Here is a 15477-nt window from a genome sequence, read left to right as displayed (position 1 = left end):
TTCCTCCACTGATGCCTTTTTAAACCATTATCAGGCTGGTGTGAACTGGTCAGGCTTTTTAAAATATTGGTTTTGAGTTGGAGTAGCTTCTGTCAGGTTATTTGATTTTGCTTCTTTCCATTTTTGTTTGACCAAAGAGATGAATGACGTTGGTGGTGCGGATTCCATGATTGTGCTAAACAAAATCCATTGGAGAAAAGAGTCTGGCTTTTCAAATCTCAGGTTCCCATATTTTGAATTTGCATTTCTTCTTGAAACTAGACTCAGTTTCTCTCTTTGTTGCAGGTGGTGATGAATTGGAAAATAAAAATAAGGGAGAGCACGACAAAATCCACATAGAGGAGAAGTCATTTAAATATCTGGGACAAGAGAATTTCAGCCAGAGCTCACACTCCACTTCCAATCTAAGAAATCTCTTCGGGAAGAAACTCTATCAGTATTCAGAATGTGGAAAGAACTTCTGTTGGAAATCCAACCTCACTTCTCATCAAATAACTCACAAAAGGGAGAAACCATTTCAGTGCCAAGAATGTGGAAAGAGCTTCAGTCAGACGAAAAGTCTCACTTCCCATCAAAGAATTCATACAGGAGAGAAACCATTTCACTGCTTAGAATGTGGAAAGAGTTTCATTTGGAAGAAAAGACTCACTTCCCATCAAAGAATTCATACCGGGGAGAAACCATATCAGTGCCTGGCATGTGGAAAGAGCTTCAGAAACAGGGCCCATTTCACAGTCCATCAAAGAATTCATACAGGGGAGAAACCATTCCAGTGTTTGGAATGTGGAAAGAGCTTCAGTCGAAAAGATAGTCTCACTTCCCATCAAAGAATTCATACCAGGGAGAAACCATCTCAGTGCTTGGAATGTGGAAAAAGCTTCAGTCGGAAGGATAGTCTCAGGTCCCATCAAAGAATTCATACAGGAGAGAAACCATATCAGTGCTTGGAATGTGGAAAGACCTTCAGTCAAAGGGCTGCTCTCACTTCCCATCAAATAACTCACAGTGGGGAGAAACCTTATCAGTGCTTGGAATGTGGAAAAAGCTTCAGTCGGAAGGATGGTCTCATTTCCCATCAAAGAATTCATACAGGAGAGAAACCATATCATTGCTGGGAGTGTGGAAAGAGGTTCAATTGGAAGAAAATGTTAACTTCCCACCAAAGAATTCATACAGGAGAAAATCCATATCCGTGCTTAGAATGTGGAAAAAGCTTCGGCCGGAAGGATAGTCTCACTTCACATCAAAGGATTCACACAGGGGAGAAACCCTATCAGTGCTTGGAGTGTGGAAAAAGCTTCATTCAGAGTTCCAATCTCACTTCCCATCAAATGACTCACAGTGGCGAGAAACCATTTAAATGCTTAGAATGTGGGAAAAGCTTCAATTCCAAGAGACGTCTCGCTTCCCATCAAAGAATCCATATGGGGGAGAAACCATATCCATGCCTGGAATGTGGAAAGGGCTTCAGCCGTCATGCCAATCTAATGTTCCATCAAAGAACTCACAGCAGAGAGAATCAAAGGATTGTAGAGTTGAAGGGACTCTGCGGATCATCTAGTCCCTCCCCCTTGAATGCTGGAATCTCCACTATGACAGATAGTTATTCAACCTCTGCTTCAAAAACTCAAAGGAAGGAGAACCCACCACCTTCTGATGGAGTCCATTACATAGCTGAATACATCTTACCTGCAGAAAGTCCTTTCTGATATTTAGTATTCTATTTTCTTGTAACTTGAATCCATTGGTTTGGGTCCAGAGCAGGAGAAAACAGGCTTTTTCCATGTTCCATGTGGCAGCCTATTAGATATTTGAAGATGGACATCCTGTCTCTTCTCAGTCTCCTTTTGTAGGCCAAGCATATCCAGATCCCTCATCTGTGCCTCACAAGGCTTGGTTTCCAGACTCTTGATCACCTTGGTTACTCTCCTCTGCACATGTTCCAGAATGTCCATATCTTCTCAAATCGTGGGTGCCCCGAACTGGATACAGGACTCTAGGTGTCCTGTGAAGGCAGTTTTGTGAATCTTTGAGTCTAGTTGGGATTCTGGGTGGTTTGTTCTATTGTGTATCTAGTTTTTGTATTTACCTGAGGAGTTTCTGAAAAAGATTCAGCCAAATATCACAGGCAAACTTCAGGCAAGTTATTGCATGAAGGGAGAGGAGAGGGAGATTATATTCTGTGGCACAAGGGAGAAATCCCTGTGATTAGGCAGGGGCTGCCAACCTTGTGGACCAGTGAGCACATTTCCAGATGCTTAGATAGCGGATGTGAATTTTAATTTTTTCAGTATTTTATCTTTTTGTATGTTCTAAAGTATGGTTGTGGATTTTTCTTGATTTTCTCGTTTTATCTTTTTGTAAATCAGCTTGAGATTGTTGTTTTTTACAAGCAGGCAGGGTATACATTTCATGAAATAAATAAAAGTAAAAATATATTTTGAATTTTGAGAGAGTCCTGGGGGTTGACAGGAAAGAGGCTTATAGCAACAACATAAATAATGGGACTATATAATGAGGATGTGAAAATGAGAAGAGTATAATTCTAACTAAGTTAAAGATTTTAAGATTAAAATATATTAGAGCAAGCAGGAGAAGTTAAGATGTAAAAAAACCCAGAAGAGGAAGTTGAAGGAAATAACGGAGGGGGGTGGGTGGGAATTGTATTTTTTATATATAGTTGATATGAAATTTTGATGTTTAAAATGCAAAATCTAATAAAAAATATTTTTTTGAAAAGGAAAGAGGGCTTATAGCTCTGTTGTGGAGCAAAAAACCTACATATGATGTGAAAAAGAGCCTTAGCAGGAGCTAACACTTTAGATCAGGGGGGCCCAGACTTTTTTCAAATGAGGGCCAACCAAAGTTGTTGAGCTTTTTAGGATTTTACCCCGGGACACAGGCCAGATTAAATCGACTGGTGGGTCGGATATCCTGGCACCCACAGAGAATTCCCTAGATGAGCCTGTGAGCTCTGAGCATTCTCCATCCCACCCCCATCCTCTTCTACTGTTATTTCAGATTCAGTAAACTAAATACAGAAATTGATCAACAAATACTCATAGGATTGCAACAGGTTGAAAGCAGCCTAAGGATGAACATGATCATTAAACGGATTATTCCAAAAAATACCCATCTGTCCATGAACCTGTTACTGTACTTAGATTTCTACTGTTGGGTGTGTTTTTTGGGGGGGGATGTCTTCTCCTTTGACGATCACTCCTAGCAGAGTAAGATTGTCTTCCATGAACACGGTCTCAACAGTGAATCTCAACTGTGAGACCAGAAACACCCCTAAGCCCTAGGAATTAATATATGGTCTGGTTTTGATTATTTGGGATGTGAAAGGAGAAATGCCAGCTGCAGATTCTAGCAAGGGGTTCCCTGCTTCTTGCAGAGCCCTTTCCCCTTCCACTGCTGCTCCTCCTGTTTCTGGCCAAGGGAGGGGGCAGCTCAGAGCCCAGCCAGAAGCCCCCCCCCCAAATGAAGCCCCTCCTCCGGCTGTGCGCAATGCACAGATCTGCTTTGGAGAGAAGAAGCGCAGAGAAGGGTGAGCTTGGTGCGCTCCGATTTGCAAGGGTTAAAAGGAGCAGAGCTGGATTCCTAGAAGGGAGAGGAAATTCGGTTCCGGGTGGGGGGGGCCAAGTCCTCCAGCGCATCAGTCCCTCCCCCCAAAGTCCTCCCTGAAAGGGGAGCCGGCTGGGTCTTAGGTTTTCCTCCTGTGCAAGCGACTCCGGTGAGTCCCTTCTCTCTTCCCCCTTTGGGTGCATTGGGGAGAAAGGGGGTCAGAGGGATGCATGGGGGGGGGCGGCTGTTCAGGTCATGCATGGGGGGCATCCAAGTCCAAGAGCAGAGGGTCCTGCCCCCCCCCCTTTCCTCTCTGCAGATCCAGGCTGGGAGGAGTCTGCGGCTCTGCCCTTCCTTTGTATCGCTGCGCTGCTTGCCACTTTGCAAGGGGGGGGGGGTCTTTGGATCCGGAGAAAAAGCGTGCAAATATTTATGAATCAGTCACGTTACTTAACAAAGGCTGATGTAGCCAGACGGAGGCAGCCAGACATAAAATATAAGCAAGAAATAAAGGCGAAAATCTGACCTAGGCGGTCAGATGGAAGGTGGAAGGCAGAGAAAAGAAAGTGCGTTTTCATGCGGCGCAGAGTTTAACCTGTGGAACTCCCTCCTGCAGGAGCCAGAGATGGCTTTAAAAAGAGGATGGAGGAGCAGAGGGCGATGGGGGGCTCCTAGCCCCCTCCTCAGTCGGGGACAGGGATGCTTCTGAATCCCAGTTGCCGGGAAACCACAGGCAGATGCTCTTGGGCTCAGATCCTGCTGGTGGGCTTCCCAGAAGAAGCCCCTGCTCGGCCCCTGTAAGAACAGGAGGGGGGACTCCACAGGGGCCCCTTTGGCCTGATCCTGCAACTCTTGTCTTCAGTTCTGATGCTGAGTTCCTTCAGATGCAAGCGAATCCTCTGTTTTCCTTCAGTTAGAAGTACAGCTGCCCCCCCCCCAATTCACCAGAAGGGGTGTGATCCAGACACTCAGATGATACATGTGTCCCTGTTCAGACATGCAGCCTCTCAGGTGCCCAGAGGATCTTCTGAGACGGAACAGGAAGCCCCACTGAGAACCCCTGGAGCTCTCACCACTGAAGGATTCCAATATAGCAGGAGAGGCCCTGTGAGGAAGGAAGCAAAGTGGGGTGGGGTTGGGGGTGAAAGAGGCAGCCCCTCCCAAGTGCTCAGAGTTACTGGGAGACCCTCTCTGACCAGTTACAATTCCAGATTTCCCTAACCAGAAGCACACATTCTTAAAACACCTTTTTTATGGGGGTCCTCTTAGCAACCCATAGCATCCTTAACTGGGAGACCCTCTCCCACCAGCTTCTTCTGCCTGGCCTATAATTCCCAGGGAAAGAGATTGAATTGCTCAAACACTCTTAATGGGGTATCTCCATTGCTTTGCAAACACAGTGCAGATGGGGTGTGGGTCTCTCCGCGTGTTGTCTTTTCCCTTCCCTTGTGGAATAACATTTTTATTGGGTTTTATAACAAGGATCATAGGAGTAATAAATGATACAGATAAATAGATGGAGTCTTTTCGCTTCATTTGTAGATCACAAAAATACTGTAATAAATTTGCAGGCAAATCCACAACATATGCTGAATTATAGGTGGTCGGTGCATGAGTTCCTGGTTCGTGAATGGGTTTAAACAAAACAAGAAAAAAGGAAAATAGGAGAGAGCAGAGTTAACAACACATGGCCAAATTCCTAGTCAGGAGCCCTTGTTTAATGAGGAAGAGTAATTTCCCCCTTCTGTTAACAATAAAACAGTATAAAGTGTTGATCTATGGATGAACATGGGAGGAGCGTTCAAAGTGAAGATAATGATTTGTGTTTAAATTTAGACCATACTCCTCTCTCAGTCTCCTCTTTTCCAGGCTAAACATACTCGGCTCCCTCAACCCTTCCTCATAAGGCTTGGTTTCCAGACCCTTGTTCGTCTTGGTCACCCTCCTCTGCACATGTTCCAGCTTGTCCACATCCTTCTTAAATTGTGGCGCCCAGAACTGGACTTAGTATTCCAGGGGTGGTCTGATCATTGCAGAACAGAGTGAGACGGTTACTTTTCTTGTTCTGGCCAGGTCCTATGTTTCCCAGTACTTCCCTGCTGGTGAGGACCAGATCCAAGATAGATGATCCCTTTGTTGCTTCTTCCTCCGTCTGGGGAATGAAATCTTGTGAATGTTGGAGATTCCAAGGGGTGGTGGGAGGGAGAGCAGCTCTTGAGGACCCCAGGGTTGGAACCCCCCTTCTAGCCTAGGGTCCAAATTACACTCTGTACAAATGACACACTTGTCAGTTACCGTTCTGACTGGATTCGTAGACTGAAAATACTGCAAGGCAGGAGCAACCAGGCTCATTCTTGGCACAGAAATCCCTTCAGATGCCTGCACATTTTGCATGGTAACTTTCCTTCTAGGTGAGATAGAGGCTTGCTTTTCCTACTTCTTCCTTATGTTTGTTTGCTTGTTAAAGAAAGCTCAGAGTCTGGGCTGTGTGGAGTGGAGGCCTGGTTCTTAGCAAGACTCAACCATGCTTGCTCAAGGAACATCTTACCTTCTGACAGCGTATGGATTTTATAACAGAACAATGTATTTGCTTTGTAGGATTTGCTAGCACCTCTCATAAGGACAGACGGAACTGGGCAGAAGAACAAAGGCTTTCTTCTGACCTCTTGGAGGCTTCCTGAGAGCCCAGATGGATGAGCAAGACTCAGCTGGCAGTGAAGCAATAAGAGGCCATGCCATCAAAACCGAGAGCAGTGGGGCATTTTTGGAAAACTCTGTACAGAAGATCCTGGGGGAGGAGGACACCGTTTGCTCAGATATGAAGAGCAAGCAGTTCAGGCAGTTGTGCTACCAGGAGACCAAAGGACCTCGAGAGGTTTGCAGCCGACTCTACAACCTTGACTGTCGGTGGTTGAAGCCAGAAAAGCGCACGAAAGCTCAGATGCTGGACCTGGTGATCTTGGAGCAGTTCCTGGCTGTCCTTCCACTGGAGATGGAGAGCTGGGTGCGGGAATGCGGAGCGGAGACCAGTTCCCAGGCGGTGGCCCTGGCCGAAGGTTTCCTCCTGAGTCAGGCAGAGGAGAGGAAGCAGACAGAGCAGCAGGTGAGAGAGACTGTCCTCTGGATACTCCCAAGGGGCTCCAAACAGGAGGGAGAGTATCCCCAAATTCTCTCCTAATGGTCCATATTTTTTTTGGGGGGGGGAACAGCCTGGGAATGATCTCTTATACCATAAAGTATTTGCCGCTGTCAATCCTTTCTGAATCCTTCTCCCCATTCTGTTTTGAATCCTTGTTCCTCTTTCAGGAAAAGGATCTGTTTGCAGAAATGGACATTGATTCCTTTGAGACAGAGATTCCATTCGACACCAAAGCGAGGCCAACGGGTAAGGAGGAAGGGTTTTTTTCTCCATTTGGTCACATTCTGTGGATTTTGAAACTAATCTGCGGGTTCTTTTAATCTTCTTAGATTAAAATATAAAATATTTATATAAAATATAAATATATAAAATGGGTACAAACATCTTGCATGTACTCAGCAGGTGGCGCTGTGGTCTAAACCACTGAGCCTCCTCTTGGACTTGCGGACAGCAAGGTCAGCAGTTCGAATCCCCGTGACAGAGTGAGCTCCCATTGCTCTATCCCAACTTCTGCCAACCTAGAAGTTCAAAAGCACACCAGTGGAAGTAGATACAGTGGTACCTTGGGCTACAGATGCTTCAGGTTACAGACTCTGCTAACCCAGAAATAGTGCTTCAGGTTAAGAACTTTGCTTCAGGATGAGAACAGAAATCGTACGGCGGCAGCAGGAGGCCCCATTAGCTAAAGCGGTGCTTCAGGTTAAGAACAGTTCAGGTTAAGAATGACGCACAGAGTAAATTAATAATGCAGAGTTGTTAAGTGAAAGAATAAGAGCTGTAATGAGTTAAAATAAACTTCTTCATAAACAACATGGTTCCAAACCGTTTGACTGAGATTACATACTGACTCTGCTCACAACTGACCCTGACTGAAATCTTACTGAGAACAGAGAGAAAATGGCTGCTACTTATAAGGAGAATGAGTCACGTGTCAGAGCGACTCAAGACTTAGCAGTTAGGCCTGGAGAACTTTAGTAGGCCCAAATGACTGTGCAGTCCCAGCCCTTCCCAGCCTGATTTGCTGCTTCTGCTCTCGTGTGTCTTTGTCACATGACAAAGAACGGACCTCCAGAAAGAATTAAGTTCTTAACCTGAGGTACCACTGTAAATAGGTACCGCTGTGGCAGGAAATTAAACAGTGTTTTCGTGCGCTCTGGCTTCTGTCATGGTGTCTTGTTGTGCCAGAAGCAGTTTAGTCATGCTGGCCACATGACCCAGAAAGCTGTCTGAGGACAAATGCCGGCTCCCTCAGCCTGCAGTGAGATGAGCGCTTCACCCCATAGTCCCCTTTGACTGGACTTCACAGTCCAGGGGTCCTTTGCCTTTACCTTTTACTACTAAAAGCACCGAGCACTTTTCAAGCTGCACTGGCTCCCGGTGGAGTACAGGGTCAGGTTTAAGGTGCTGCTTTTGACCTTTAAAGCCCTTCACGGCCTGGGACCCTCGTACCTATGGAACCGCCTCTCTCGGTATGCCCCACGGAGAGCCTCAAGGTCCATAAATAGCAACACCCTAGTGGTCCCGGTCCCTAAGGAAGTTAGATTGGCTTCAACCAGAGCCAGGGCCTTTTCAACTCTGGCTCCGGCCTGGTGGAACGCTCTGCCTCATGAGACCAGGGCCCTGCAGGATCTGATTTCTTTCCGCAGGGCCTGCAAGACAGAGTTGTTCCGCCTGGCCTTTGGCTTGGAGCCAATTTGATTCCCTCTGTCTCTTTCTTTTTTCTTTTCCTTCTCCTTCTGCGATGAGGCTACATTTTAATATTTTAATGTTTCAATATTTTAATGTTGTATTTTAATTTTCTTTTTAAGTGGTAATCATTCAACTTGTTTTTATTATTGCTTGTTAGCCGCCCTGAGCCCAGCCTTGGCTGGGGAGGGCGGGGTATAAATAAAAATTATTATTATTATTATTATTATTACTATTTCTTTGGTCCATCTGTGGTTAGAGATGCACTAATTCGCCTCTGAGGAAAGCATGCACTCATGGTCTCCCACCTCCCTTTATTTCTCGCAGGTGACAGAAGGATGCCAGCAAGACCATCTTTCCATGGCAGTGGAGAGGAAGCAGTGGCTGTAGAACCAGATGAGGTAAGGGAAGGAGCATTGTGGGGAAAGGAGCAGTCAGGGTTCCTCTGAGGCCGAGGAAATCTCTCTCTTCCTGCTCTGTCTTACTGCTATATTGATGGTGGAATGCTAGTATATGTTGGGAAGCTGGTAAGAAACCATAGAAAAAAGTTGCCGGGATTCATCTAATCAGCCTCATCCGTTGCACAATGGGCTTCTCCCGCTTTTCCTCCTACTCTCCATGCCCCCATGCGCCCCTTGAACTTTGATTTTGTGCATCAGAGAGTTCCACCCCAGAACAGTGCACAGGGAGAGTAAAGGGGGGATCCTTCCCTCTGGCAACAGGAATGCTTTCACAGACATATTTGTGATTTGAAAACCACTATGTGGAGTTCCACCCATTTATACAAAGATGAATACCCATCATTTAAAGACACGATAAAAATGCCATTAAAACAACAACGCAGTTAACATGTAGAAAGCAACAGAGCAATGTCATGGAATCATTAAGAAAAAAAGCACTGAGTTATACCATAAAATTATATATCAATGGGAAGATAATTTAATGAAGAATGGAATGCAGGATTTTATGAAGGATTATTTATTGCAACAGCAGTCATAAAGAAGAAACGTGAAACACACAGAAAAAATGAGATATACAGGTTAATTGCCATGTTGCCACTTTGTGATAAATAAGTGGGTTTTGGGTTGCAGTTTGGGCACTCGGTCTCTAAAAGGTTTGCCATCACTGCCCTAGATCAGTGGTTCAAGTAGGTAGCCATGTTAGTCTGCCATAGTCGAAATAAATTAAAACAATTCTTTTAGAAGATATTTTAAAAGACTCTTCTTTTTAATGGGTTTCTCTTTATTTATTTTAATCTGCATTTTCTAAGAGCTCACAGACCGACTGTTTCATTCTCTGTTCTAGGACCTTTCTTGATATTGATGACACTCTTACTGGTCAGTCATTACCTGTGTGGTAGATGACCTTTAAGCTAAGAGGAAGATACTTTTATTTTCCTTTTAGGGCCCAGTGTGCTTTGAAGATATAGCTGTTCATTTCACAGACGAGGAATGGGCATTGCTGGATCCTGACCAGAGAGCTTTGCATAAGGAAGTCATGGAGGAGAATCGTGGGATCATGGACTCGCTTGGTAAGGCTCCCTGTTGGACTGTGATATCTGTTTTGAAATTCTATGTAACAAACTTATATCTTGATGTATTTCAACAATGCTACTTCTAGCATCTGGGATTCTAAGACTCTTGCAGCTCACATTGGATGTGGGGCTATCTGCTGTTTGGTCTGCAAATATTCTTCCTTTTGCCTTTTTAAACCATGATCTGGCTGGACTGAACTGCCCAAGCATTTTAAAGTGTAGGCTTTAAAGTTGTTTGGGAAGTTGTTTGGGAAGTTGAAGAAACTTCAGTCAGGTTTCTTGTTTTGGTTGTTTCCATTTTTGTTTGACAAATGAGATGAGATTGGAGATGTTTCGGCTCAACAAAAGACGTAAAAGAAAAGATCCTGACTTTTTTGTCTTTGTTGTTCCAATATTAAAGAGCTGTATTTCTTCCTGAAGCTCTAATGAATTTCTCTCTTGGTTGCAGGTGCTGAAGAATTGCAAATGAATGAGGAAGACCCCGACAGACTCCACACACAAGAGAAGCCGCTTAAATATTCAGGGTCTGGAAAGAGATTGAGTCAGAGCTCCCACTCCACTTCCAATCTAACATATCTCTTGGGGAAGAAACAATATCAGTGTTTGGAATGTGGAAAAAACTTCTGTCGGAAATCCAACCTCACTTCTCATCAAATAACTCACAGCACAGAGAAACCATATCAGTGCCAAGAATGTGGAAAGAGTTTCAGTTGGAAGAGAAGTTTCACTTCCCACCAAAAAATTCATACAGGAGAAAAACCCTATCAGTGTTTGGAATGTGGAAAGAACTTCAGTCGAAAGGATGCTTTCACTTTCCATCAAAGAATTCATACAGGGGAGAAACCATATCAGTGCATGGTATGTGGAAAGAGCTTCAGTCGGAAGCAAAGTCTAACTTTCCATCAAAGAATTCATACAGGGGAAAAACCCTATTCTTGCTTGGAATGTGGAAAGAGCTTCCGTCAGAAGGATAGTCTCACTTCCCATCAAAGGATTCATACAGGGGAGAAACCCTATCAGTGCTTAAAATGTGGGAAGGGGTTCTATGGGAAGAATATGCTCACTTCTCATGAAAAAATTCATACAACGGATAAACCCTATCAGTGCTTGGAATGTGGAAAGAGTTTCCGTCAGAAGAGTGAGCTTACTTCCCATCAAAGAACTCATACAGGGGAGAAACCATATGAGTGCATGGAATGCGGAAAGAGCTTCACTCACAGAGCTGGTCTCGTGTACCATCAAAGATTCCATACAGGGGAGAAACCATATGAGTGCTTGGAGTGTGGAAAAAAGTTCAGTTGGAAGAATATGCTCACTTCCCACCAAATAATTCACACGGGGGAGAATCCCTATCAGTGCTTGGAATGTGGAAAGAGCTTCAGTCGCAAGGATAGTCTCACTCTCCATCAAAGGATTCATACAGGGGATAAACCATATCACTGCTTGGAATGTGGAAAGAGCTTTACCCAGAGGGCCGCTCTCATGTCCCATAAAAGAATTCATACAGGGGAGAAACCATACAAGTGCTTGGAATGTGGAAAGAACTTCGCTCACAAAGCCGGTCTCATGTCCCATCAAAGAATTCATACAGGGGAGAAACCATATGAATGCTTGGAATGTGGAAAGAGGTTCAGCTGGAAGAATATGCTCACTTCCCACAAGATAATTCACACAGGTGAGAACACCTATCCGTGCTTAGTATGCGGAAAGAGCTTTAGTCGGAAGGATAGTCTCACTTCCCATCAAAGAATTCATACAGGAGAGAAACCTTATCAGTGCTTAGAATGTGGGAAGGGGTTCTATGGGAAGAATATTCTCACTTCTCATCAAAAAGTTCATACAGGGGAGAAACCCTATCTTTGCCTGGAATGTGGAAAGAGTTTCCGTCAGAAGAGCGAGCTCACATCCCATCACAGAATTCATACAGGGGAGAAGCCATATCAGTGCTTGGAGTGTGGAAAGCGGTTCACTCACAGAGCTGGTCTCATGTACCATGAAAGAATACATACAGGAGAGAAACCATATGAGTGCTTGGAGTGTGGAAAGAGGTTCAGCTGGAAGAATATGCTCACTTCCCACCAAATAATACACACTGGGGGGAATCCCTACCCTTGTTTGGAATGTGGAAAGAACTTCAGTCGGAAAGATAGTCTGACTTCCCATCAAAGAATTCATACAGGGGAGAAACCATACCAGTGCCTGGAATGTGGGAAGAGCTTCACTCAGAGAGCCAGTCTTATGTACCATCAAAGAATTCATATGAGAAGGAACCATATCGGTCCTTGGAATGTGGAAGAGCTTCAATCAGAGAGCCAGTCTCACTTCTCATCACTTAACTTACCATGGGGAGAAACCATATAAGTTTTGGAATGTAGAAAGAGCTTTACCCACTCACCGTCAAAGAATTCATATGTTGGAAACCATGGAAATGCTTGTAATGTGAAATGAGCTTTAGCTGTAGCTCCAATTTCACTTTGCATCAAGAAACTCACATTGAGGAGAATCATAGAGTCTCAGAATTATGGAGTTGTAGCATTTGAGAGGACTCTGTGTGTTGTCTAGTTCACCCACCTGAAATGCAGGAATCTACACTATGGCAGATGAGCATGCAACCTCTGCTTAAAAACCTCCATGGAAGGAGAACCCACCTCCTTCTGAGGCAGCCTGTTCCACCGTTGAATAGCTCCTACCTATAAAAGGTTCTTCCTGATGTTTAGTCTGATTCTCTTTTATTGCAACTTGCATCCATTGCTTCAGGTCCTATCTTCCAGAGCAGAACAAAACAGCTTTCTTCATCTTGTCCCCTCTTCCATGAGACAGCCCTTGAGATATTTGAAGATGGCTATTATATCTCTTCTCAGTGTCTTCTTTTCTAGGCTGACCATTCCTCATAAGGCTTGGTTTCCAGACCCTTGAATGTCTTGGTCACCCTCCTCTGCACCCATTCTGGTTGGCTTGTTTTTTGTTCCTCTTCCATGGTGTTAGGGATTGGGCAGAGGAGGAATTGTGGAGACCACCTCCCCAGCCTGACCTTTCCAGAGCAGAAGACATTTCAGAATTACAACAGGGATTTGAGGGATGTCACAGCTCAGAGGCAGATGAGGGGGAAAGCTGGGAAATAAGGGGAGATGATGAGGAGGAAGAGGAATCACTAGGAGGGCAATAGCTGACAGACACAGTGTCTTTAGAAAGCATTCTAGACCCCCCTCTCCCAGAACCCAGCAAGCCTTGAAAGTACAGTGGTACCTTGGGTTACATACTCTTCAGGTTACAGACTCTGCTAACCCAGAAATATTACCTCGGGTTAAGAACTTTGTCTCAGGATGAGAACAGAAATCATGCTTTGGCGGTGCAGCAGCAGCAGGAGGCCGCATTAGCTAAAGTGGTGCTTCAGGTTAAGAACAGTTTCAGGTTAAGAACAGACCTCCAGAACGAATTAAGTTCTGAACCCAAGGTACCACTGTAGAGCAAAGGGCCCTCAGCGCCACCTGTAGGGGAGAAGGTGACAAATGAGGGAGAAAAGGGGAAGAAGAAGAAGAGTTTGGATTTGATACCCTGATTTATCACTACCTGAGGGAGTCTCAAAGCGGCTAACATTCTCCTTTCCCTTCCTCCCCCACAACAAACACTCTGTGAGGTGAGTGGGGCTGAGAGACTTCAGAGAAGTGTGACTGACCCAAGGTCACCCAGCAGCTGCATGTGGAGGAGCGGAGATGCGAACCAGTTCACCAGATTACGAGTCCACCGCTGTTAACCACTACACCACACTGGCTGCCAGGGAGTGGAGAGTCACGCAGGACAACACCATTAGTCCCAGAGGCTGTGTTCCAAGCCTCTGTCTGTAAATATTGAATAAAAAGCAGATGGTAAGGACTTTTCATTGTCTGTTCCTGGCAACCTGCTGTAGGGGCTGTTTCCTCTGCTGCCTGACATGTAGACTAGTCTGACTTTTATTGTATGTCAAAAAATTCATTAAATTTCCTTCTGCTCTCACTCTTTTGGATGCTTCCTTTATTTCATTCACCAACGCAGGATCACTCTGGGCATTTTGGTCACGGAGACGAAAGCACGTTCCAAGTCCTCCTTTTCGAGTAGACAGCAGAGAGGAATGTGGGTCTTGGTTAGGTGGGGAATAATTTACACTCTGGTTTTGAAAAGCTGAGCTAGTTCTAACTGAAGAACGAAACTTAGAGCTGAATCCATAGTTTATATGCCACTCTTCCTTCCCCTACCAAAAACCTGAAGCTTGCAGTGAGAGACACCTACCTTGTTGATTCTAAGATGGCTCTCCTGCAAACTTGGTCTCTGCCACATGAAACCATAGGTCAATGGGTTTCGCTTTTTTGATACCCGCCTCTCTAAAATTGGGATCTCATCTAAGCTTCTGGCTCCTCAAGATATTCCTGCTGGGGCAGAGCTGAAAACTTAAGTTTCTAATGCGTTATTGCCCCTAGGATGGAGTTCTGAGGCTTTTTTTAAAACTGGATTTAGCTCCTCGCACACAGTGCTTTCACTATGCCCTTGTTAGAATTTCAGTGGATGCAGCAAACAAATGGGGATACTTAGCCCTGCAGTTACAGAGCTGCTTAACTCAGTTTTTCCTCTGATGCTGTGTCACTGGCATTGAGATCGGCTTTGCCCTGAGAACATTTGTGCATGCTTGCTTTGTACCTACAGCTACAGGAAGGCAGATTGTGCCCTTCATTGATCATTTGAGCATCTGCAAGCCAAAGCTTATTAAAGTATAAAATGTGGGAGAATACAACTCTTTCCCAAAACCTTTTCTCCCAGGACCTTTTGTTCTCCAAGAGAAGAATTTCAAAAAGAGATTTCAGCGTGAAACTGCTGGATTGCAGCGGATGAATTCTGTCACCTTTGGCTGGAATGGGGATAATAGATTCTTATGTGTTATTCGGATGTACGTGATATATATATATATATATATATATATATATATATATATATATATATATATATATTATTAATGAAGCTGGGAGACCTGAAGTGCTAGTTCCAAGTGGTTTTAAATTGAAGAACGAAATTTACAGCTTAGCTTATATGCCACTTCCCCTACCAAAGAACTGAAGCTTGCAGTGAGATACACCTACCTTATATTAACCAAGCTTTTGAATAGATTTTATGGAATAAATGAAAAAAAGCAAAAATCTGTTTTGAATTTGGGGAGTGTGCTGAGGTTGTCAGCTACAAAACGACGGAGGAAGCGTGGCGCAACACTCAAGGAGCCTGGCTGCCTTGGAGCCTGGCGTAGCACTCAATCGGAGAGACAACAGTCCCGGGCAACCTTACGGATCCCCTAGAAAGGCAGCGATGTTCTGCTGGTCCGGATTGTAGAAAGGGCTTTCCTTCTCTCCTTCTCTCTCTCTCTCACACACACACACACGTGTCGTCCCTGTTTAACAACATGTACAAGGGGAAATACACGAAGGTGCATGAAAGCCCCATTATCGGTTGACCCACTGGGATGACCCCTCCTCCTCCTCTCCTAGGAAGGCGACTCCTGCTTCTTGCAGAGCCTTTTCCCTGCCAGCTG

At 44.7% G+C, this 15477-nt stretch overlaps 3 protein-coding genes across 4 annotated transcripts in view; all 3 read left to right on the top strand.

Annotated features, from left to right (window-relative positions):
- Positions 1–2893, top strand: part of LOC309381154 (uncharacterized protein) — a 111951-nt gene extending 109058 nt beyond the window's left edge. For both annotated transcript variants that reach the window (XM_081931722.1, XM_081931721.1), the window contains one exon: positions 286–2893. In XM_081931722.1, coding sequence (XP_081787848.1) covers positions 286–1709 — 1424 coding nt within the window. In that variant the 3' untranslated portion in view covers positions 1710–2893. The remainder of the gene's footprint in view (positions 1–285) is intronic.
- Positions 1–15477, top strand: part of LOC309381150 (uncharacterized protein) — a 74961-nt gene that overhangs the window by 49408 nt on the left and 10076 nt on the right. The window lies entirely within an intron of this gene.
- Positions 3680–13919, top strand: LOC309381118 (uncharacterized protein). Its single transcript, XM_081931633.1, has 6 exons — positions 3680–3736; positions 6166–6670; positions 6874–6952; positions 8720–8793; positions 9797–9923; positions 10375–13919. Exons 2-6 carry the CDS (start codon positions 6257–6259, stop codon positions 12285–12287), a joined length of 2607 nt encoding a protein of 868 aa, XP_081787759.1. The 5' UTR covers positions 3680–3736; positions 6166–6256; the 3' UTR covers positions 12288–13919.

The sequence above is a fragment of the Podarcis melisellensis genome (genome assembly GCF_964234715.1).
Source record: "Podarcis melisellensis genome assembly, chromosome: 12".
NCBI lineage: Eukaryota > Metazoa > Chordata > Lepidosauria > Squamata > Lacertidae > Podarcis > Podarcis melisellensis.
This window is presented reverse-complemented; position numbering and strand designations above follow the sequence as displayed.